The 24642-nt window shown below is 35.7% G+C and overlaps 2 protein-coding genes across 2 annotated transcripts in view; one reads left to right on the top strand and one right to left on the bottom strand.

The window, feature by feature from the left end:
• LOC149063861 (claudin domain-containing protein 1-like) overlaps positions 1-12416 on the top strand; it is a 32139-nt gene extending 19723 nt beyond the window's left edge. The window contains exons 2-5 of the mRNA XM_089254914.1: positions 8817-8924; positions 9067-9204; positions 10220-10320; positions 12038-12416. Coding sequence (XP_089111040.1) covers positions 8817-8924; positions 9067-9204; positions 10220-10320; positions 12038-12241 — 551 coding nt within the window. The 3' untranslated portion in view covers positions 12242-12416. The remainder of the gene's footprint in view (positions 1-8816; positions 8925-9066; positions 9205-10219; positions 10321-12037) is intronic.
• A 2508-nt stretch (positions 12417-14924) lies between these two features.
• Positions 14925-23400, bottom strand: LOC149063860 (kinetochore protein spc24-like). Its single transcript, XM_089255306.1, has 4 exons — positions 23289-23400; positions 18923-19076; positions 17718-17794; positions 14925-15046 (listed from the first exon to the last, which is right to left on the bottom strand). Exons 1-4 carry the CDS (start codon positions 23398-23400, stop codon positions 14925-14927), a joined length of 465 nt encoding a protein of 154 aa, XP_089111432.1.
• Positions 23401-24642: the final 1242 nt, after the last annotated feature.

The following is a 24642-nucleotide window of genomic DNA, read 5'->3' as shown; positions in this document are numbered from 1 at the left end:
TGCTTGATTTCATAGCCAGAAGATATTCACCGATAACTCGGATGAATACCATATGATTCAATGATTAGCGTCATGATTGTTTCAGATGAAGAAAAAGGAGCCGATGAAACCAGAAAGTTTGGTAAACTATGATCTAGATCAGGGGGTGCACAATCGTTGGCCAGATATTTTATGCAGTTTTTCTCCGCAATTTTTTAAATAATTAGCAATCTGCTGTAATTGTCATCTTTTTCTACCTTCGACAATTTTTTGGCTGTAATTGGCAACTTAATTGACTTTGACAATTTTTTGGCTGTAATTGGTAACTTAATTGACTTTGACAATTTTTTTGGCTGCATCTAGTAAATTTAATCGCCTTTGACAATTTTTTTGTCTGCAATTAGTAAATTTAATCACATTTGACAATTTTTTTTGACTGTAATTAGTAAATTTAATCACCTTTGACAATGTTTTTGGCTGTAATTGGGAAATTTGCTTGTCTTCGGCAATTGCTAATTTTACTTGCCTAACACACTTACTTGCCATTTTTTTACTGTAATTGCTAACTTTAATTTCACACCATTTTTTTATGATATCCCGCATGGGTCATTCGAAGGGAATATGTCCAGTCTAGGTATTTAATCGTGTTGTGTGTATTGATACTTTTCTACCCGTAGACCTTTCGCTGGCCGGAGGTTATGCACCTCTGATCTGGATACTAAAATCTCTGGATGTTACAAACTCTTTCTGCAGCCAACGATGCCAAAGAGAGAGAGAGAGTAACTATTAAGAACCTATAGTAATTGAATGCTGTCCAATTACACGCAACACGCGATGTCTTTTATGATCACAGTAATAAAGTGGGACAGCGCTTTGATGATCATTATCTTTCTTATTAAATTCACTTTTGTTCAGTCATACAATGGGAGGCAGAAAACAAATATTAATAATGATAAAGACGCATTCCTCTCTCTGCCTGTAGAGAGAGAAAGGCAAATAAAATGAAAGTCATTTTGTTGCCCGGGGTCTCGTTGCCCCTGGCTTTTCTTTGTCGAATAGCTACGGCCCAGTATAGCATGGCATGGTATGGCGTCACGCGTCTTTGACGAGACAACGTGTAATGATAAGAGTTTTTCCTCCTGCCGGGAATGTTATTCAAAAAAAAACAACCCCATGTTATTATTTTAAATGCAATTTTGTTTCGGATGAAAAATAAACTAGTGCCCCCAAGTGTGGATCGTGTATTCTAGCGTTTCTTGACCTATAGTCCGTGACGATGGCATAGGTCAGGGGGGTCTTCAACCTATGGCCCTCCGGCTTTTTGCTGTGGCCCGCGCGACCATTTTTTTTTTAGAAAATAACTACTTTACATAGAAAAAACGATTAAATTAAAAAAAAAAAAATAGGGGTCGTGGCCCATAGCTAAGTATTCCTGGCTGTAAGGGAATTCAACGCAAGGTCGGCTTCATAACATACGCGGAGTCAGGTACGTCTGAAAAATTTCGGGGCACCAAAAATGTTTTGGAACCCTCTTTACCCCGATTTTATATATTTTGGGGAGGGGGGGGGGATCAGTATCTATTATTTACAGAATACACAGGAATGCTGAGAAATATCCATACAAAAAATTTACACAAACAATCAAACTTAAATTAACACAAAAATTGATGAAAATTCCGCACTAAAGGTAATTTTATACTAATGAGAAATGATTACACCACTGAAAATTCAGAATTAATGAAAGAAATTATTTTAGTACCACTGAAATTTCAGAATTAATGAAAGAAAAACGAGCCCAAATTAATGCAAGAAACAATTTAAGAATTGGTGAAAGTCTTCAATAATCTACCGTGAGCGCGCGGGGCCGCACAAAGCGCTTTGTCCGGTCAACACCATCTACTATAGCTGATGTTGGCCCGGTGCGACTGCACTAGTCGCACACCTCTAAGGGCGACTCTGTTTGCACGGCTCATCTCGGAAACCACCACGAATCCAGTTTGGGTCGTGGCCCATAGCCCAAGAATCCCTTTCTATTAATAGATTGAACGACCGATTTTGGAAGCCCTCTGCGACCAAAATTAAGAACCCCTGTGTTATACTATATTGCAAGGGTGTCCAACATTTAGCTCGCGGAGTCCCCGCGAGCCAACACATTTGAGCTGGGCCCTCAAATGCTCTCTAACTCAGTCATTCACTTTCTTGGTCACTCGCTCGCTTGTTCAAGACTAGATAGCTAACTCAATCCCATACACAACACTAGATACGCACTCAGACTGTTAGGTACACGCACTTACACTTCCGGCACAACTCACTAGGTAGTAAATTGCCTATGGCAATAGACGTGAGTTGTGCTCGGTTTGAAAAAAAAAAAAAGCTAACTCGATCCGCCGCTGTGGTGGTCGAGTGGTCATAGTGACGGACTCGCATCGAGGGGATCCGGGTTCGAGCCCCACCGTCGCCACAGTGGTGGTCGGCTGAAGTTGGTTTTCTGTGGTTCCCAACTTCGAGGCGCAAATGCGAGCCGATCTCCCCATTAAAAAGTCTCGCCACAGAGAGCAACAGTCCTACAAACAGTACAAATATTCAGTCACTACACATCACTCACTTCACTTCTGAGATATAGATGACAGCACTGAAAAATCATACACAACACTAGATACGCACTCAGACTGTTAGGTATACCTACACTTCCGGCACAACTCACTAGGTAGTAAATTGCCTATGGCGATAGACCTGAGCTGTGCTCGGTTTGAAAAAAAAGCTAACTCGATCTGTTGTCGATGATTGTTGGCGGTAAATCTTCCTGACACGTTATTAAGGGGAGGATGAGGGTTTCACATCTCCGCGAAAACTCGGTTTCATGAGAAACGGGAACGGCTTCAAAATGGCATCGACAAAAACAAACGAAACCTTTGGGTTTCCACAAATTCGGATCACGGAAAAATGCTCTAAATATCCATAAATACAGAAAAAAATGGGTAATACCAAGATATCTTGGTTTTTGAATGATGATTCATGGACTCGCCTACTAAATAAGATCGGGGGTTTAAAGTAATTCGGATTAACGCTATATGAAACCAAGTAATCCCATTAATAAAGATTACAGAAATCAAACCTCATGGCTAAAGACCTTCTATATAGTGTGCAGATTATTCACAGGAACTAAATGCCACCGAGTTGGTAGCTTTTCAACAATGAACAATAAATATTTACTTATTGCACTTCAAAAATAAAGTACATATTAAATAAACATCAGAACAAACACAAAACTCATTAAATAAAAGAAGAAAACTCATTTAGTTGTATTATTGAATGGTTTACGCAGTCGGTGGTCGTGGAAGTCGATGAGTTGTTCCACGATGCGCGTCCAATGAGCTGTCATCAACCTTATTGTTTCTCGAGGCATCCATCCAAAGCTCATTCACCCAAAAAACAAGCCCAAGGAATGAATGAATCGTCGATGAAGGAAATACAGGCATCGGGTACTTCATCATGATCTCCATAACGCATTGATGGAACCGTTTTTTAAGGATGGCAATCAACACCCGGATGTGACTGCCATGATAAAGTCATTGTGTTTTCCACGTTAATTAAACTCCACATAAGTACAGTGGATCCCACTTGTAACGGTTCAAAAAAAAGAAGAAAAAAAAAAAAACCCTTCAAGAAACAACGTTGTAAGCGGGAAAACGATGCAAACCGAAAATCTCAATCAGTATTAGTGGAAGCTGGGACTCCAGGAAAATAAGTTGTACTGAGCAGGAAAACGTTCTAAGTGGGTACGTTAAAAGCGGGAACCACTGTACATCCCGCCTGTCATGCCGAAAAGATAACAAGACACATATTCTCCAAAACGCCATGGAAAAATCGAATGTAATCAAATGTCAAACTCAAATGTTAAATGTATGCATTCAAGAGACATTGTGTCATTGAGAGTGATGATGATTTTGAGATGTCAGTATTCAATCTCCATATATAAAATTGATTTTCTGTGTCTGTGTATTCTATACACAAATCTACAATTTCAGATCTATCGTCGCAAAATTTTGTATATATACCACACGGGTCCCGGCTTACGATAGGCTACTTCAAAAGTTTGCAGAGCTTGGAAAATGCCCTAAATGGGGTGGGGGACTGTCAGGTAGCAATGGCTCCTGGCACGGCCGGTAAAATTTAGGCGGCGGCAGTTTTAGGCAGGGAACAAAGAACACCGTTAAAAAATTATCTAATTTCATATTGTTGGGGCGGCTGAATCATGTTCGATCCGGGAGGCAAAAATCGTAGTTACGGACCTCATTCCTGGGCCTCAACAATCACTTTCGGAATGTTTACTTAGGTTACCGTAGTTTTCTACCAATGCATTCCAGACATGCATATGCCTTTACAATGGCTTGTCGCTTCTTTAATACAGTTGAATCCCGTTATAATGAACTCCAAGAGACCGGAGAAATCATTTCGCTATAACGAAATTTCGCTATAAAGGAATTCCAGGTTTATGCATTGTTCATATGTAAGCTTATCTGGGGGATTAGAAAAGTGTTCGTTAAAACGAGATTTTCGCAATATCGGTATTCGTTAAAATGGGATTCGACTGTATTGCCAGTTATTATGTATAATAATTTATTTCTTTGGTCATTTTATTTCTAATGGTTTGTCCACCCCTTGAACATGAATGATGTATCTGAGGTCCAAACGTTATTTGGATATTTTTTCTAATTTAAAGTATGCCTCCAGGATACAACGGTTCACCTATAAATTGCGGCGCCAGCTGTTAGCGATAACGCCCAAGTGGCGTAATGGTGGTAAGATGCTCGTCTACCACCGCGAAGGTTGCCGTCACGGTCCCAGGTTCAAACCTCCGGGAGAGAATGTAGATAAGGCATTTCCCTAACGAGCTTGAGGCGACACCGATAGATGTCACTTTCGTTTCAACTCATTAATCGCAGTAAATTACGATATGGCCAGAGTTAGTGAAGTAACTGTTAATTGTGCATCCTGTATATTATACGTTTGGTTTCTTTTTCTCAATCTAAAGATTGATGAGCTTGTGCTTTTAACCCCATTTTTTCTTGAGCATGACATAAGTTTGCGACATAATTGATCAACCACGAACTTGAAGATTTCGGATATGGGATCGTCATCTTCTGTGCCTCATTAGTTTAAAAACAATATTCTCTGGCCCGATTTTCGGTCGATTGCCGAGAGTAAGCATCGCTAAATCGACAAACAGCTCGTTGTTGGCTAATTAAGAATTTGCTTTTTTTCTTTCTTTGGGGTCTAAACGAGAAATATCACGGGATTCTTTTTTTGATACCGTAATCATTCATAATATTGAGTTCAGGATCGGTGACGCCGATCTTTTATTCTTAGATATTTTTCGAGAAGTAATTTGTGTTGGCTTAGAGCAGTTTCGGTATGAATCAGAATCGAAATCTCTCAGGCTGAGATTATAATGTAAAACGCATTACAAGCATATTCACATTGCATCGTTATCTCATCTTTTAGGCAAGAGATATCCCATTAACCTCCATAACTTCATGTAATTCGAGGTAAAAATGCACACAAAACAATTTTTTGCTCACTCAAATCACATTTTCTTTCAAATATCAAACATATTATAGAAACCATTGGTATTTATTACCAATAAATATTTCTTTTCGATGGCATTGTTTCACTACAACTAATAAACCGTACATGCATCTTGTAAACATTCCTAAAGGGAAGTTCTAACGGTTCGGCTCATGCCAGAACGTGTTGTGTGCATATTTCTACCAAAGCCTGAAATCAGACCCCCGTTGACCCGTTCCCCCTATATACTGTATATCCTTATAAATCGATCCCAATGATTCGCGGTCATCGCCACGTATTTTTTGTGGTAATTATGACCATTTATAGTTGTGGTTAGCTATGGTAACCCTAACAATTAAATGAATCGGGATATCGATATATATAGGGGACGGCCAAAGACCGAAATTCGGACATTCACCGGGCCAATTGGGACAGTTTCCGGGCTTTGGCAGTAACATATATATATATGCGCAGCCGTAATGCAGGGGTTCTTAACCGAACTTGATTCACTGTAGCTTCCGAAATGGGTCGTAAAAATCCCAGCTATTAGTCGAGACCCAAATTGGTTTCACAGGGACTTCCGAGACGGATCGTACAAATACATCGACAGCCAGGAGCTCTTGAGTTATGGACCACGACCCAAACTTGATTCACTATGGCTTCCGAGATGGGTCGTACAAATCCCCTAACCACAGTCCTGTTATGAATGTGCTTATTACGTCGCTGGTTTCACGACAAACGGTCCCGGGGGGTACGCAAGCTCAGATGAAAAAACAATTACCTAATTGTCTTAATATTTTTTTTTATGTCTTGGGATGAGGCCGTCTTAAGAGCGTCATAGGCCAATTGGTTTTTCTGAGGCTTTTTACCTGATAAATTCTAGAGAATTTCAACCAGATCTCATTTTTGTGAGACACCTCTTCTCTTGAGCCCCCCAGGCTCGGCTTTTGAAAATACACTAAAATGGTATATATATACATACAGTGAGTACATGTTCTTTGCCCCCCCCTTGGAAAAAGTTCAAATGATATCCCTGCCCTCGGATCGTGCCCATGCATTAAGACGACACTGACCACGCCCCCCCCAGCACATTGTAAACAATCATCCAAATTGCAACACCTTGAACGCGTTGCTCTCGCTATATATGCTTAAAAATTTTACCGGAGTAAGTAATCGTGTAGGTGAGTAAAGGAATCGCAAGATCGAAAGGAAATGTGTTCTATTTCATGTTTTTACAGATGGCTCATTCCATAAAAAAAATCTACCAAAAACATCGAAAGTTTCGGATTTTATTCAAGTTCGGTACAGGTGCTGTCGGGGCATGGGAATACCCAAAGTTTCAACGACCAGCTCCGCGTATTTGTGGAACTACGTGAATTAAAAAAAAAAAAAGTGACAAAAACATTATTTTTCCGGTTTTTTCTTTGGTTTTGTTTTAGTCGCAAAATTTTTAGTTCCACGAATACGCGAAACAGGTCATTGTAACTTTAGGTATCCTCATACCCGACATCACCTGTACGTATACCGAGACTTTCGATGTTTTTGGTATATTGTTTTATGGAAAGAGCCCTCTGAAAACAAAATAAAGCACATTTCCTTTTGTGATTCATTTACTCATCTACATGATTACTTACTCTGGTAAAATATTTAAGCATATAGTGATATAGTGCAACGCGTTTCAAGGTGTTGAAATTTGGATGATCAGCAGTGCACATATTGAATATTTTTCTGCAAAGGGATCAGTGGCCTACACTTCATTGGCGCAAGGGATCCATGAAGCATAAAAGATCAAGACCCCACGAGCAAGATTCATAAGCTGAGCAGTAGTTTTATTATTAGCAATACGGTGCCATCGACGGAGTAAACCCCCCCCCCCCAAAAAAAATGCATTATTTGCATAGGCATAAGGTTGGAGGTGGAAAATCCACCTTCCCCTTGTTTGGAGAGCCTGCATCCACTTATGCACAGTGCAAACTTGATAACTCGACATGGTGGATGTACCCCAGTGTGTAACCCGACATATATATATATTATTTTCATGGTTGTCACAATACTAAATTCAGTGAGAGGGAAAAAAACCTAACTTTACACGATGACTACATCGCACTTAAGTCGAGTACGATTCCATACTGTGCTATCACGATTCATTTTCAAAAATTGCCCATCTATTGATCAGTTCGCAAAAATTTTACGACTGTACTCTCGTGTTTTCAGAAATTTCATGTTCTATTTTTTTTCTGACGTACGTTTGTTGATTGATATGTGTCTAATGGCCGTATCCACTAACCAGCACCTCCTAGAGATAGAAATCCTCTGCACTGTTTGCCATAAACGCCATTCAGACTACCTAGCAAGTTTGCCACATTTTCAAACACAGCATCCTATTTCGTTTCTTCTTATTTTGGCATTGAATCTTCCTGGTTGGCTCACAAATACCGCATAGTGATTGGATGTGGGGCATAGAAATCGCCAATTCTGAGCCCGATAATTTCTTTTCCGCACAACGATGATACTGACACAAGCAGGGAATTTTTTTCCCTGAATATTCTGAGGGAAAATGGACTACTTACTGACGTCACAAGCAGCGTGCTGAGGCCTTCTATCTCTAGGTGTTGCACTATCACAGTTTAAACTGCAATCGCAGGTGAAAGGATTGAAGATCGAAAAGGACTGGTTAAATAGAAAATTTTAACCAATCAGTGTTGATCATTAATCCTTTAACTTGCGATTGTAGTTTAAACTCTGTCAGTGAATATGACCATAAGAGGTTCTTCCCCTACACCTTTAGGAAGGGTTATTTTTCTGTCTGGAACCTAAAAAACTCAACTTGTGGATTATCAAAGCCACAGATTAGATGTGAATGATTACTGAAATTTTTTGAGCGAGAGATGGTCGAGAAAGGTAGATTAAAATGTTTTGAGAGGAAGAAAGTTATTTTGGACAATTGTGCACTGCTCATACATGAAATCTTCTGGCAATTAAACTATGCTTTTTATAATTTGGGATCATCCTTATTGCGAAAACTTTCCACAGAAAATTGCAGATCAAAGCATTTTATAAATTTGATCATGGAATTGTTCAACCATATACACAGGCACATGCATACATAAACGATTTTTAAAAATTGTTAAGAGTGGAATGAAAGAAAACCTATACTCTAACTTGATGTTGAATTAAGTCGGCAAGTTTTTCGATTCCCCTTTTCGGTTCTACTGTATTTATACAATTTTTTCCCCATCAGATTCTTAATCCTTTTTGTTTATTTATAGTGGAAACATACATGTCCCCTGTCCAGACAATGTGCATCAATATAGATTATTATATAAATGACAATGGCATGTCCGATTCATTCTCAGATCAAAGGTGGATGAGACTTCGTAAGTGTGCCTTATTTTATTCAACCCAATTCTTAATTAAATGAAACAATCAGTGAGATTCGATTTTCACATATATAGTGAATAATTCAGAACGTAAATTGAAACTAACATAACTATGAATATATTTTTTCCTCCTCTTCAGATATGGCTAGATCAGTAGTTGCTTTGTTCATCGTCGCTTTCTTGTTCTCCTCATTATCCGTGTTTCCTGGGCTGGTTGGCTGCTGGAAGAGATCGCATAGCAACATCATTGCAACAGGATTGCTCCAGTTACTAGCAGGTACAAACAGGACTAAAATATTGGTTGCTTAGTGTTTACTAATGTTACACAAATTCTTAGGAATATTTTGATGAATATACAAAACAGTCACACACACAAGGAGTATTCTGTCTATAGTAGCATTTCTCAACTGGTGGTCCATGAAGATAAGATATGTAGTCCACAGGGAGATTGAGGTTTTAATTCTGATGAAATAAAAATTATTCAGCAGTATGCAAATAACAATGATATTCACATAAGCTTGAACAATAAATTCAGCCCACATGCTGTAAATCCGAGGTCCATCGAATTACTTTAGGAATTTTAGTAGTTCTTAAGTTCAGAAAAGTTGAGAAACACTGGTCTATACGGTAAAAGTATGTTAAAATGACACTTCGCAATCGCAAGGGAAATTATTTATAGGTCATTATAACAGAGTTCTCCTTACAAGCTGCATTAAAATACCTACTTACTTTATCTGCATTAAAATATCTTTTAGATTGTTTTGTTTTAATATTAGTGAAAGAACAGAGCTCTAGGCATTAAATTGAATTTTTTGTCTCACAGCAAAAAATGTTTCTTCAAAAAAAAAAGAAGGTTTTTACATATAATTTCATATTATCAAAGCGATTTAGTCAACCAACTTAACAATTGAAAGGTCCCACAATTATTATATCACTGTTTACTTCCATGGCTGTATCAACAACATTTTCCTGATAATTGGAAAGTTTTAAGCATAATTTTTTTCAGTTATTCAGAACTTTAAAAAGTTGAATAAAATCCTCACACAACGCAAAATTCATATGAGGAAGCTTAAAAATACATATCTTTAATATTAGCTATTAGGCAATCACTTGAAGAAGCGAAATTCTCTTTTATAAGCCAGCTATATTTGTTATAACAGACTTACTGCAATTAGGACTAGTTTACAAGCCAATTAAAAATTTTCAATGTTCACTGAAGGACTGCAGAATTCTCATTAAGGAAGAGGTGGCGGCATTAAGTGACACGTTACATATTATTTTTCAATTTTCAGGTCTAGTAACAGCATCTGCAGTGGCACTCTGGCATGCAATACCACATTTTGAATACGAGAAACTTAACTTTCCAGAAATGGGTTATAGCCGGTGGCCTGAGGTAAGAATTCATCAATGCCATTTATTATCGTGATGCCAAACTTAATTATTATGTAATTTGACATCAGATAAAATTGTCCATTCATACAAAAAAGTAAATTATTGAATAATTATTAAATATTAAATCGTCAAAAAAACTTTCCCAGAGGGTATTACAGTACCAAATTGGAAGGCAATGGCTGAAATTACCTATCAGCAATAATGCTCAGGCCTTGCACAGTTGAATTGCAAATCACAAATTTAAAATATAAGTATTGTTTCAAAGTTTCTGTAAAATTTTTCATGTGAAAAATGATTGTAAATGGGAAGAATATAAGTACATATTTTGTGGTGTAATAACAAATAAGTATTATAACAAAAATTAATTAAAAAATAATTTTGTACAGGTGTCCCTCACTTGGCACAAATTTTTGGAAGTTGGTTTCAAGAATTCCAATCTGAAATATTTGGCTTGGTGTTTAACTTTAATCCTGCAAATGGGCTCGCAAATATTGAATTATTTCGCAGATATTAACATAGTTAAATAATTTAACGACGAAATACACCAGATTTGATGATGCAGCTTGGACAAATATGAGAGAAATTATTAGATACAACTCACCAGATCTCATTGATGAACAACGTTTGGTAAAATTTTGACAATGCCATAAGAAATTTTATCGAAAAAAAGTGGTTCCAGTGAAAATATAATTTTCATATTTGCGAGAAATATGCAGAATTATCTGGCTTTTTATAAGGAGATGAAACATGCTGCTTGTCAGCAGAATCTCGACTGTTCCATTAGTAAATAATAGTAAACAACAGTAATCAGCCTATCTCATACCAGCCTCTTCAGGAAAGAAAACATCCACTCATTGGAATCAATCAGTAGTGAAAACAAAAAGTATTCATTCATACTGCTGAAATTCACAGGAATTTATTTTCATGTTTTAATAATTAATTCATTAAAAAAAGTCCTTTGACTGGTGAGTTCAATTTTTTAATCCTTCCTCTGAAGCAAACCGTCTCCCCCATCCCTATCTTCCCCATGTTAAATTTAACCCACTTTACAGGATTTCACACATCTTACGCAACTGTTTTGCAGAATCAATTAATAGTGTAAAACAAGGGATGCCTGTATAGTAAAATTAGGTGGCTGCAAGACTCATGGAAATATTGTGAATGATGTAAATATTGTAAAAAATAAGCGAAAATGATTCTGGCAATGAAAAACCCTGCAATTATTTCTGGTTCTTGTGTCTGGTAATAGTGATTTCAAGTTTGAATACTAAACTGGTCTTTGTGTATCGTAATGATGTGAACACATTCTATCCAAACTTGCAGCTGTACCGAATTGAAACCACAAAAAATATAGGAATATTCTGAAAATTGATAGTGCAACAGGTAAAATAATTTGATTTCGTTAAATGTTCAATTACACAAAGAAAAAACAAAACAAACAGGTGTCGCAAAAGCATTTTTTGGGGCAGTGCATGTTTAACATGAAGAATATTTACATGGTTGAAGCAGAAAGTCATATTAGATCCATCTACGTCCAGTTTATAGCAAACGGATTTTGCCAGTATGAAGATAATCGTCTTTCTGTGTAATTAAATATTTTCCCCTAAGTACAGCCAATTACTAAAATGAAATTACAAAATACACATAGGAGAGTTCATTAACATACGTATGTTAAAATAATCAGCTGTTTTATTCAGATTATAAATGTTATCTTACAGGTGCTGCAGATCTATTCCAGAAGCTATTATGGTTGGTCTTACATTCTTGCATGGGTTGGAGTAGCTCTAACACTGACATCATCCTTTATGTTTCTCTGTGGTGCTCAGTGTCTCCGCAAGGAGAAACAGAAAGAGAAAGCTCAAGGGACAGCATTCCTGGTACCTATCTATGCGGGCCCATATCATTGTCCATACTCCTACTAAACCAAATCGCAAACCAAAAGGACAAATATCCTGATTGATCATACAGAGGAAAAACTTTTTCATGATGAATTTGTTTCTGTATAAATTCATAGTCATTTTTGTAGGAATTTACTCACCTAGGCATCTAATAAAATGGTGTTTTTGATTTTTTTTTAAAAAAATACTTTCTAAAATACTCCATTATGATTAATGATTTAAGTCCAGCTTTTTGTATATTGAAACAAAACAAACCATGTAAGTTATGAAAAAATACAAAGTACAGTAGAACTTGTATTAACAGCTTCTCTTTTATGGCCAAATAATAATTACAGTATTCCTCTGCATCAGCCAGAATACTAAGAAACAGCAAGGCATAGCTGCCAACTTTTGAAAATGAAAATTCGGGAGATTTTCGCGCAAACCCGTATTTTATGCCAAAACCACTCCCTAATAAATACAATAGGGATTTTCCCAAATAAAATAGGGATTTTCCAAACATAAAAGTTAAAGCGTGGGGAATAAAATCCCTACTCAAAAACTGAAGTCAAATTAAAATAGGGATTTTACACACATGGAAGTAAAACCCTTGGGAATGTGAAATTCCTACGCAAAAAACAAGTGAAATTGGAGACCAAAACTTCAATGATGTAAAAATAAATATTGTGTTCAATCAGAAACGCTGCGAACAAACATTCTGCGCGAATGACCCCAAAATCGTCGGAAGATGAAGGAAAACACCGTCAATTTTTTAAGAACACTGACTTTTTGTGACACTTGCTTGATGTTTTTTTTTTAATTTCACGAGTTTCATGGCAGTCTTTCCATGACCGATGTTTATGTCTGTAACACAACTTGTACAAAAAGGAAAAGTCGACCCTCTTCTGGAACGTTTGATGAAAGGAAATTCATCGGAATAAGTATCTTTAAAATTGATTAAATATGTTTTTGCTTATCATTATTCATGCTTTGTTATATCGCACGTACGTAACTTCAACAAAAGAAATTTTGACCACATGCGCGTCACTAGAATCTTCAATTATTATCCAGGACTATTGGCTGCTAAGCCATTTCCCTGCACGATAAGACAAACAACTTTCTTGTTACCATCAGAGGGTTTGTAAAACTTCCTTAAAAAGGGAATTTCCCCATTTACGACGTGTGACGTCATTTCGAAAGGGGAAAAAAAGAGGCTTCATGCCCCACAAGAAATTTCTTAGGGATTGTTTTCATGAACGTGGATTTTTTTTTAACGAAGCAGGGAATTTTTAGGGACAATTAGGGATTTTTGTGATTTTCGTAAAAATTCGGGAGATTTAAGAACTTTTCGGGAGGTCGAGCGATGAAGCTAAAATTCGGGAGATTCCCGAAAAATTCGGGAGACTTGGCAGCTATGGCAAGGGCATGCCCGGAATACCCACATTTCCCTGGCATGCCGGCTAATTCGAGTCAGATTTTGGAAAATTCTTAAATATATTTATTATAAAAATCAATTGAATTGTCTGAATGCATGCTGTGGGTCTTTATTTTAATTTAATTCAAGAAATTTCTGAAGAGCTTGTGCACACTAGAAGGATGTATATGTGTGTGTTCCTAATGTATCTGATCATTCATGTTGCACTGTGGTCATATTCTGTACTTGAGGGATAATTAGACAATGACCTACAGTTTACTTTAAACCACAGCAGCCTTTTTCCCATGACCCACTGAAAGGCAGGTGAACTCCTTATGGTAGCAATGTGTTCTGCAGTAATTTTATCACTGTTTCTGTTGTACTTCCGTGTCAGTATTCGTGTGCTTATGACAAGGACTATTTGAGCACTGAAATATTGAGAAACTTCTGCACTCAGAAATATTATAGAACAATAAATAAGTAGTATCAGAAATATTATAGAACATAGTAAATTAAAATTCCTACTGGAAAATATGGGGCACCACCAATTATTACTAAGAAATTGATGATTGAAATGTAATTCCCCTCCAAAAAAACATTGATCTAGTTTGACAAATATGTAAGATGAATAAAGACAGTTGACAACGTCAATAAATTTGTAGTTGGCAAGAAAATCTCAAATTCAAATTTAGTGAAGCGAGAGTGTGATCCAAGGAGTAAAAACATCTTGGTGAATGACAACAAATCTCTGCCTGGTATCCCTTCAGCATGGATGAAGTTTATTACAAGGGAGAATTTGAAAGGAGTCAAGAGGGAGCCACCATCCAAGCAGGAGATTACTTCCTAATGTGGAGGCTCATCGATTTATTTCAGGCCCTATGCTGTCAACTGAACTGTTTATTAAGTTTGTTTACCTTTAACAATGGCTCTCAGTTGGAACCAAAACGAATGTCTCGGGTGTAATTAAAAATTCTTTTTCAATCTCTAACATGGTTGTTAGTAAAATAAATTGCCTTATTAATATCCTGAAAACAAAGCTTCACTACACATGGAAGTTCCTTAAAACCAGTTGAAAAACTCTGAATAAAAAAAATGAGTGATCATAGCATACCCAATGAAGAATTTTACAAATTTTTTCATGATCACAACCAGTAAAATAAGAATGATACAGGCATATGTTTCTACTAGTGAAACAAGTACATATTTTTTTGCTCTACTAGCAAAACATGCATTCGGAATGCATATATACAAAGGATGAGAAATTTACAGGGGGAAAATTGAAATGCAAATTCAACCAAATAAAAAATGCCAAGTTTAGTCTTTATCCTTCACCTTGTCATCACCGGAGCACAGGTCCCACAAGTGGTTCACGATAAAATACTCAGAATGTTTTGTGGTATCAATATTGAAAGTTTTCAGTCCATTTGCAGTTGTATCTGTCAAAGACCATTAAGGATGATCATAGAAAAATGAGCATACAAAAAAACTAATATTTATAAAGATATTTGCAGTTCTACTAATAACATGTACTCAAATGGATGCATGAAAAAAAGAAGTTAAAATCACAGGGGGACTTGCATTATACAATTAAAGTCAATATTTGGCAAGAGTATATGCAGGAAAAACACGGTGTGCATTATGCAAGCATATATTCATGACTTATAGTGGGGGGGGGGGTTTGAAGCGAGAGCCGTAGCTCTTGCAGGCATCACCAACATTCATCAAGGAAGTCGTGACAGGCTGTCAATATTTGTGTGTGCCCATTCTGTGCTTTGAAACATGGTTAATTTTTAGACTACTTTTGGGAGCCGCAGATAAACATTAATTAAAGTAGCTCGTAAGTTGAGTTTTGTTGACAACACACTTTAGATACCTGAAAATTAATTAAGCACAAACTTTTTAGCTTCTACTGCTTCAAAGCAATAGGACACACAATGTTTATTCTTATACTATGGCAGGGCTTTACAAATCGAAAAAATATTTAGATGCCAGCCCAATTTCTTGGTATTTTGCTCAAGAAAATGGTCCCAAATAATGTTTTTTTTTTTACTTTTCCTCCATGTTAAAAGATATAGAGCAGTAATTCCCAACATGGGGGTAGTAGGGTATAACATAGGATCCTATGGGTTAGATTGCATTGGGGAGAGGGCAATGGGACAAAAAAGGTTGAGAAACTATGACATAGAATAATGAAATCACAAAATTTTGTGTCACCCTTGAATGTGAATTTCGCAACCACATTTTAAAAAATTTTACGTGCCGAATATTGATTTTCGAGTTGTCAAGGCGAACTGGAATTTGTCCAGCATGGCACTATAGTTGCTTAAAGCATTACCATGCATTTGCAGGGGGTTCGTTTTGCTACCTCAAATCTCCCGAGTGAAATTTTGAAAATGAACAGCAAATGTATCTTTCATTAATTTTTCCTCCATCAATTTATTTTTTACTAGCTATAATACCCGGCGCTGCCCGGGTTTTCTTTAATGGGGCTTTTTAGATCATGTGATATCTCCCTCTTTCTTTGAGGGACATACAAACCGTGTTAACCAATGTGGCTACTTCCTGCGCGACTCATGAAATAAACAAATCTATATTTAAAGAAACGTAGAAATGAATATACTTTCCTTTTTTAAGGGGCGCTAAGTATTTCGACCCCCCCCCCCGAACGTCAAGTTATCCATCTGCCTGTTTCAGCTTCCAAAAAATGCTTAATTAATGCAGTGGAATTTTTTTTATGTACTTTTTACGGGTCCATAATTTCAAAATATCCTAACCCACATGAATTTATGCAGTTGAATATCAAAAGACAATACGGAGACATTAATTTTCATGCTTGAGAAGATATAAATAAAAAATTGAGATCAATGTTATTGCATGAATATCCAACTCGAAAGTAGGTCCGAAGCTAATTACTTCATTAAATCTCCTGGGCTTCGTATATCTCAAAGCGAACTCAATACATATTTCAAAAATCGAGAATTCAATACAATTTTTAAAATTGTTGATGTGGCGGAAAACCCCACCAAATTTCCGCATTTCTACAGTAAATCGGCAATTTTAACACTGATTCCTATGAGGATCACCCTTTTCCTGAACCTCAAAGCGATGCTGATGATGATTATGACGCCTATTCAAAAAGCCTCCTTACTGTATTGAAAAAGTGGCAAACCATTACAAAGGCATAAACTATTACACATATAGTAACAGGATTGGAAAAGTGACAAACCATTGTAAAGGCATATACTCATCTGAAACGCATTGCTAGGGAACCACGGTAAGCAAAGTAAACATTCGGAAAGTGATTTTTGAGGCTCAGAAACCATTGTTGCCCGACAGTTTTTTGCCCATTTGGGACACTTGCCTTGCTCTGGCGAAATTTTAAAGTAACCTATCGTTCAAGTCAGGTCACATTTGGTATATATGCAAAATTTGGTGACGATCGATCTAAAATTGTAGATTTATATAGAGAAAAAAAAACACACACACACAAAAAAATCAATTTTATATATACAGATTTTCACAGATGATCAACCAATTCGAACTCTTACGGGTGCAGAAGTTTCTATTGAGTGGGTTCCACAATTGACTTGATGTCAATAGTATTTAATTATCCACATATAACAGAACAAAATATTTACATAAACCTCAGCGCTCAGTTTCTTTTTCACCTAGAAGCAACCTGACATTATTTAACGACCATTTCATCTGCAACAACCTGAACCTACTTGCAGGGCGGTCTTAAGAGCATCATGGGCCTCGGGGCCAAGTGGTTTTTCCGAGCCCCTACAAGGTAAATTCTAGAAAATTTCAACCAAATCTCATATTTGTAAGGCCCCTCTTCTCTTGAGGGCCCCAGGCCATGCTTGAGTGAGCCTATGCGTTAAGACTGCACTGCCTATCTGCAACAATTTCATCTGCTGAATATTTTTTCATTTCCTAACAACTCTAAATGCTTATTACATAATAACATTTAGAAATTATTTCAATGTTATTCAAAATAATGTGAAAGCTAATCATATTTTAATGACAGGTACACTGATCATAATCATTATATCATCATCTATGACCATAAAAAATAATAAAAGTGAATAAATTTTGAAAGGATACATCCAGCGATGAAACCTTCAGGACAGTCCAAATCCCAAGTAATTTTGGTGATCATGCGAAACAGCTTAGCTTCATATCTATTTGAAAAATAAGCATTCGTGTTCATTACATGATTCCAACATGAATGCCAATAAAAAATATGCATTATAAATGAAATTGTGAAAATATTACAATTTTCACATAAATAATTAGATGAAAAATTGCTTTTGAGAAGTGAAGGCTGTCGTTTGGCCATCATCTTCTCATGTAACATTTTTAAAGACTTTTACCCAGGGTTGGTAGGTTTTTGATGGTTTAAACTGTCATGTCAAAAACCTCAAATATTGCTTTTCAATTTTTAAAATTCCCATTGGAAATACACATGTTAATTGCATGTAATGTTTAAAGTGACTATGTTAAACAAGGAATAAATACTTATTCTTTGTGTCCAAAAAATCAGTAAATGTGACTGAAATTGATAGCTGATTACACAACTAACAAGTACACAAGTAACAAGCATTATCCTTGTTGAAAAACCAGACATTTTTTTCCAAAGTTGGGATCTTCTAATGTGTGTTTTTCCTACACAGGGCCCTCCACAAGTCCCTCAAAGTGGATCCTGTGTTCGAGATAACCTTGTAGTTGTTCCATGAACTACGATAAAGAATTAAAACACTAGAAATTTAAATTTAAACTAATTAATTAATTTAAACTTTAAATTTCATTTATATTTAAAATTGATGTGCAGTAGTTCTGTTCTGAAGAAAAGCTAACTATTCTAACAGTTGCTCTGATTAGTCTAAATTAAAAATTACTAGTATAAATCAGTGTACCAGTATATTTTAACACAATAAGTTAAGTAATAAGAGCTCTAAAAGAGGTAAAAATTGAATTTTTTTTTCCTTCTGCAATCTATAAATTTTCTTAATATTGTAATTTCAATTCATATTTTAATAAATGTTATTTTACTTTAAATTTATACTATTTTCATAACACTGCACATTAAAACTGACAGCACTTTGCTTAAGTTGTCATAAGTTTTCGATAACATGAGGTGATGACTTATCAAGGTTTTAGGGTATTTCAAAGTAACAAGAGCTATGTAACAGAAACAGCTTACAAGTTTCTGCTCATTAGTGTTTCGAATGTTTTGTAACTATTGTTTTGACAAATTTAGTAAATATGTATTTCAAGAACTAGAATTTAAAAAAAAAATCTGGACTTACTTGAATGGATCTTCTTTGTTCTCGACTGGTTCTTCTTTCAACCTATCCAATTCATTCTGTTTTTCTATCAATTTTTTCTCTAATGCAGTAATTCTACTTTCAGTTTCTTGCTTCTCTTTTATCAGATCATTGGTTTCCTTTTTGATGCGTTTATCTGTAGCAGATGGAGGAAAAAATTATCAAACACATACTGAATATGCTCATTTGTTTTATTTTTTCAGCCACGTTGTTCTGTTTTGTCTGTTTTGACTTAGATTTTGTATACTGCAATCGGCATGTCTGAATACAGTACTCGTGGCTTCACAAAAACCAATTCCAAAAATAAAATAAAATCAATACCAATCACATGTTAAAAATTCTGTTTTATAAAGTCAGCACAGCTGCTTTCAAAAATTAAACAATTTTTACACAAATTTTATACACAAAAAAACTGTGAAACTCAAAAGGAAACTTAACTTTGTGAATTATTCATGGCATCTGAACTTAATATATGTATACATTTTTTAATTGAAATTTGAAAAGAAAAATTACATAAATGAAATTATGTATGAAAATTACCAGACGTGCCAACATTTGAAATCCAGAAATCCGGAGATTCTCCAGAGGGGGGAAAAAGTTACATTCTCCCCCCCCCAAGGCACGTTCTGCATTGCCCCTGAGAAGAATATAATTCTATGCCAGTCTTTCCATGCAGAATAGAGAAATCACATCTACATACGGTTCATAAATACGGTTCATATAAGTGTTTCCTTTCGTGGATGCTATCAGTGATTGATAATCTTGGGTATATGAATTCTTAAAAGCTTTATATTTAGCTGTAAAGTTTTATATTTTCTTTCTGAAGATGTTTAATCGGAAGAAACGATTTAAAAAATTCAAATTACAAAGCTGCGGACGAAAAAACGTGTTTACCGCGCGGCTGTTAATGGAATACAATAACGATTATACAGGAATTTCGGCAACGAAGGTCATGCCCCTGATAAATGATTGCCGATGAATGCTACGAAAACAAAGTCGCGTCTTTGCCAGTTGCTTACATGCGGTCACAAAGACTTTTTTTACAGCTGCTCGTTGGGCATTTTGCCTGTTGTGGCATTGTATTTGTATTTGAAAATGACTACGGCTGTCCTCTACGGGTGTTTTCCCTAACGACGACGGTAATTATTGACGCCACGACTACTTGAAATCTAATTTTTTGCCAAAATTCGGAGAAATTTTAACAAATCTGGATAGCGGGAGGAAGGATGAAAAACCCGGAGTCTTCCACCTAAATCGGGAGAGTTGGCAGGTCTGCATTTCGAAGTCTATTCATTGTATTTCTTGTTCCATCAACCACAACTTTCCAAATTTTGTAAACACACTTAATTTTGGGGGCTTGCAACATATTTTGTGATGTGGCACCTCAATTAATTTGTTTTGAAACTATCATCTCTAAGAAATTGACAATGAAAGAACAAGAAATGGACGGAGTGGCAATAGAATAACAATAATCAAACTGGTAACTTAAAAAAGGGAGCCATACACTTCTATGCTGAGCACAATTCTTGTCTATTGCCAGTACATATGGGCAAATTGCTACTGTAAAAGAAACTGCAAACGTCGGTCAAAAAAACCTGATTTAAATCATAAAACTCGAGAGATAACTGATGAAGAATATGGAAGATCAAACATTGTGTAAGAACTATTTATGCACAATAAATGTGATGTGTGTGTGTGTGCTAATTTGACTAATTAATCAATTACTTATTAACACAAGAGTAAATTCATCAGTGTAGAATACATCTCACATATTTCTACTTAAATAAACAAATTTTCCTTCAGAAATACAGGGTGGGCAATAAGTCCTGCACATTGTAATTTCAAAATTTGATTAAAAAAATCAATCAATTGACATAAAAAGGGGTCGTTTACACTAAATTATTATGTTAAGAAATATGGTCTGTCTATATATCATGTCTGAGTTTTCTTTAATAAATAAATAAAAAAAAATTCAAATTTTCACTCCCAGACGACACTGTATTATAAAAAACTAGACATAACACAATGGCTCCCTCCACAAGGGTGGGGCTGACAGGGGTCCAGCATCTGGGTCTCAAGACAATTACCATAATTTTTCATACTATAAGTTCACTATGGATGGGCCAGTGAAAAATATGGTTTGGGGAATGCCAAAGATCCCAGCCTGGGGCCCTGCATAACACATAAAATATAACACTAACGGTACATAATTAATGTTTAGGATGATTTGCATCACATAAAACCACATTTCAATATGAGCACCCTTTCACCTATTTAGATGTAGATTGAGCTACAAAGGGTGCTCACATTGAAATGTGATAGTTCACAGAAGAGAACACAAGTTGTCATAGACATTAATTATCCATTGTTTGCATTGTATTTTATGCCTTATGTCGAGTTTCTTTGTGATGTAGTGTGGTCTGAGAGTGAAAATTCAAACTATTTTTTAAATTTATTAAAAAAAAACTCTGGGCCATGGCAAGTATTTTAGTACACACACTTTTTTGTGACAACTGGTTGAGTTTTTATTAATTTTTGGAAGTGCCCAGGACTTTTCACCCATCCGGTATATATTTTTGAATTTTGGTACTTGATTTGCCGTTATAAAAAATCAGCTGCTTAATGTCAAAATCATCAGGATAAAAATAATTTTAATAAAAGACAAGCATTGTGTAAGATGTATCCATCATGTACAAGACAAATTACATTTTAGACTGATGATATTATAAAAGGACCAAAATGATTACTAATAAGAACATCAAGATGATAAATCTCTCTCATTTATGGCCTATCTACAAGAACTCACATCACCTATAATTACTATGGTTTGAATTGGAAAATACAGGAAGATCTGCAGTTATCTGCTAAACAATCACAAATCGATCTTGAGTAGTCTGGAAACCAAGAGACTGATTGACTAAACGACTCGAGTTGCCCATTTTATTTCAAACAATGATACTAATTTTGAAACAAAAGAAACTGAGGAAAAAAATAATTTTTAGTTTTCCACCTTCACAAAAAAATTGATTAATATAATGCAGTGCAAAGATATATAATGCAGGCATTTATTATAAGAACTTTATCATTTATTATTGTATATGTTACTGCCAATGCCATAAATCAATCAGTTCGTGAAGAGGCCAATTTTGTTGTGAACTGCCTGGCTGATGTCCCAATTTAGGGCTTTGGCCAGCCAGTTCATGAAGTGGCTGGAGATCCCTGGCCAAAGTCCAAAAAGAACGCATGATTTGGTGTCATAACCATTTGGATGGCAGAAGGCTATCAATTGGTATCTTTAGCAAAAGGCCCAGGACGATTATTAAGAGGGTTGGCACCACTTCTCAAATCAGACCTCATTGGCACTCGACTCTGGAATTATTTCCATTTCACTGCCAAGATCTTACTGAGTAAGACTGCAGTGTCAGATTTACGAAGTTAACTTGTATATCTTCGGGCTGGGTCAGGAATGTATCAATGGAGATCATCACCATTTGGCGTACTTTTTTGTGATAATTATGTCCATATCAACATTAGCTATGTCAACCTATCATATCACAGTCACAATGCTGTAATCTTTTTTTTTTTTAAATATTTGACAGATAAAACTATATGCCTATATTATAATATAGTTTTCTCGTTAAATGGAGCTAATGCAATACAGCCACGTATCACACATAAACGATGAAAAAAAAAAAAAAAAAGGATTTGGGGATTACCAGAGCGCGTCTTACATCAGCACATCAAAAACTGGCCTGGGATCTCCAGCCACTTTGCGAATTAGCCGCCCAAAATCTAAATCAATTCTAGAAATCAGACTTTGGCTAAAACTCTCCGCCAATTCACAAATAGGATGCACTTCAGGTTTTGGCAGTAATATATATAGACATGAGGAGATGTGCATGTGAGGAGAACCTTAAGCATAGTGCCTACTGAACCAATACGATCCATGACGTGAAATAAATTGACACAAATTGGTTAAAAAAATTAAATCAATAGCAGGTTCATGTTTTCTAACCAAACTGTATCAATTTTGTTTGCGTTGCAGAGTGTATCACTTTTCGTATTGGTTCAGTGTGCACCCTGCCTTAATCTGTCCAATAGCAATTCCGTTCATAGATTTAGGCTTTGAGGCAATTTTCCAAAGAACTCTGAATCGTTTAAGCTTATTGATCTACTGTTTGCATCATTTTTAAATCTGAAAGGGGCTTTTGTGTTTTTTTTTCAAATTATTTGATTCTATCTGTAATCATTGTCATAAGAATGAATGAAACGCTACATAATGAAATAAATTTTAAATAAAAAGAAGATTGATTAAAACCTTTTCCAGAGAAAGATTAGGTCTTGTTACCTTGTGAAAACTTATCTTTCCTCTTCATGACAGCGCTGTTGAGCTGCTTTGATAAATTGGTCAATGAATTGTCTCCAATTTTCATTTCGGAAAACAACTTATCCAGATCCATTGTCTTTCCTCTTCACTGTTCCTAAAGTAAATTAATAAATATATCATTGTGATGGCATGCACATAGTAAGCTATGTTTCCAAAAGTCATGTCCATTTAGGAGTTCAGTAGTTTTCTCGAATTTCTTAAAAATACTATGCAAATAGTTCTCAAATTTTGGTTAGGTAAACCCTATGCTTATACTTACGATTTCCAGTGGAAATTTAATCACAAGTACATTTAGGGATCTCTCAAAAAATTCAATAAGAAAAAAAGGGTTCTGATCAATCCTGTATGATAAAAAAAACTGCAATGATTTATAACTTTCACAAAATATTGTACTCTATACTTGTGTACATTTTCATGAGAATAAAACGTATGAAAATTGGAATTTTTATAGAAAAAACATTTATATTTTAGCGAATGTCTGTGTTCATGAAAATGCACACAAGTATACACGAAGTTAGTACAAAATTTCATGAGTTGCAAATCATTTTGCAGCTTTTCTGATACAGGGTTGATCAAACATACTGGATTGATCAAACTACAGCAAGTACAAGCATAGGGTTTACATGATTGAAATCTAGAACGTTCTGCCCAGCACTTTTCTAGAAATTCAAGAAAATGCCTAAATTCCAAAATGGAGACAGACTTTGGAAACAGAGTATATAATCCGAAATAACAGAACTCTGCACACAATTCAACTTACCTCCTCTCAGAGCAATTTTAATCATTCTTGAATAATGCAAGATGGTTTGCGGTATTTTATAGTTACTGGGCTACATTATCTTTGCATAGTTTTGGATCTAATTTACAAAATTTAACACAGGTTTTGTATGGAATTTTAAGAAAAATTCACATAATATTGATAGACTGTTAAACAAAGCCAGTTTGCTCTTTGAATCATAAGCTGTAAAACTGAGCCCAAAATCGATTAGCGTGTAATGATCCTAGAGAAAAAAAAATTGTGAATGAAAGAAAACCTTTCCAATACAATGAAATGTTCACTCATTCTATTAAATTTTTGTCCATCTACAACATAATCATTTTCAAGCGGTTGCAAAAAACCAATGAATGCAATTGAAATTCGAGATACAAGTGTTTCAAAGTATGAGCTTGAGAATAAAAATGGAAACAAAACTGTAGCTCTTAACGGTTACTGCCACAGCAACAAAAATTTTGAAGAATTTCAATGACAACACAAACTTTTATACTTTGCTAAGTGAGAGGCAGTGAAAAAAACCCCATTAATGGTGTTGGAACA

This window comes from Pholcus phalangioides, unplaced genomic scaffold (genome assembly GCF_987345545.1).
Source record: "Pholcus phalangioides strain wild (caught in Gottingen) unplaced genomic scaffold, Ppha-v1.0 ptg000042l_1, whole genome shotgun sequence".
NCBI classification, from domain to species: Eukaryota; Metazoa; Arthropoda; class Arachnida; order Araneae; family Pholcidae; genus Pholcus; species Pholcus phalangioides.
The sequence above is the reverse complement of the archived record's forward strand: the minus strand, read 5'-3'. Positions and strand labels throughout refer to the sequence as shown.

What these genes read in the sequence shown, in the direction of transcription:
- LOC149063860 (XM_089255306.1), bottom strand. Translation starts at nt 23,400, where the DNA reads ATGGATCTGGATAAGTTGTTTTCCGAAATGAAAATTGGAGACAATTCA. An exon ending in AACAAAGAAGATCCATTCAA is followed by an intron (nt 17,795 to 18,922) that starts GTAAGTCCAGAT and finishes TTTTTCAAATAG; the next exon opens with ATATGAAGCTAAGCTGTTTC. An exon ending in TGAAGGTTTCATCGCTGGAT is followed by an intron (nt 15,047 to 17,717) that starts GTATCCTTTCAA and finishes GGTCTTTGACAG; the next exon opens with ATACAACTGCAAATGGACTG.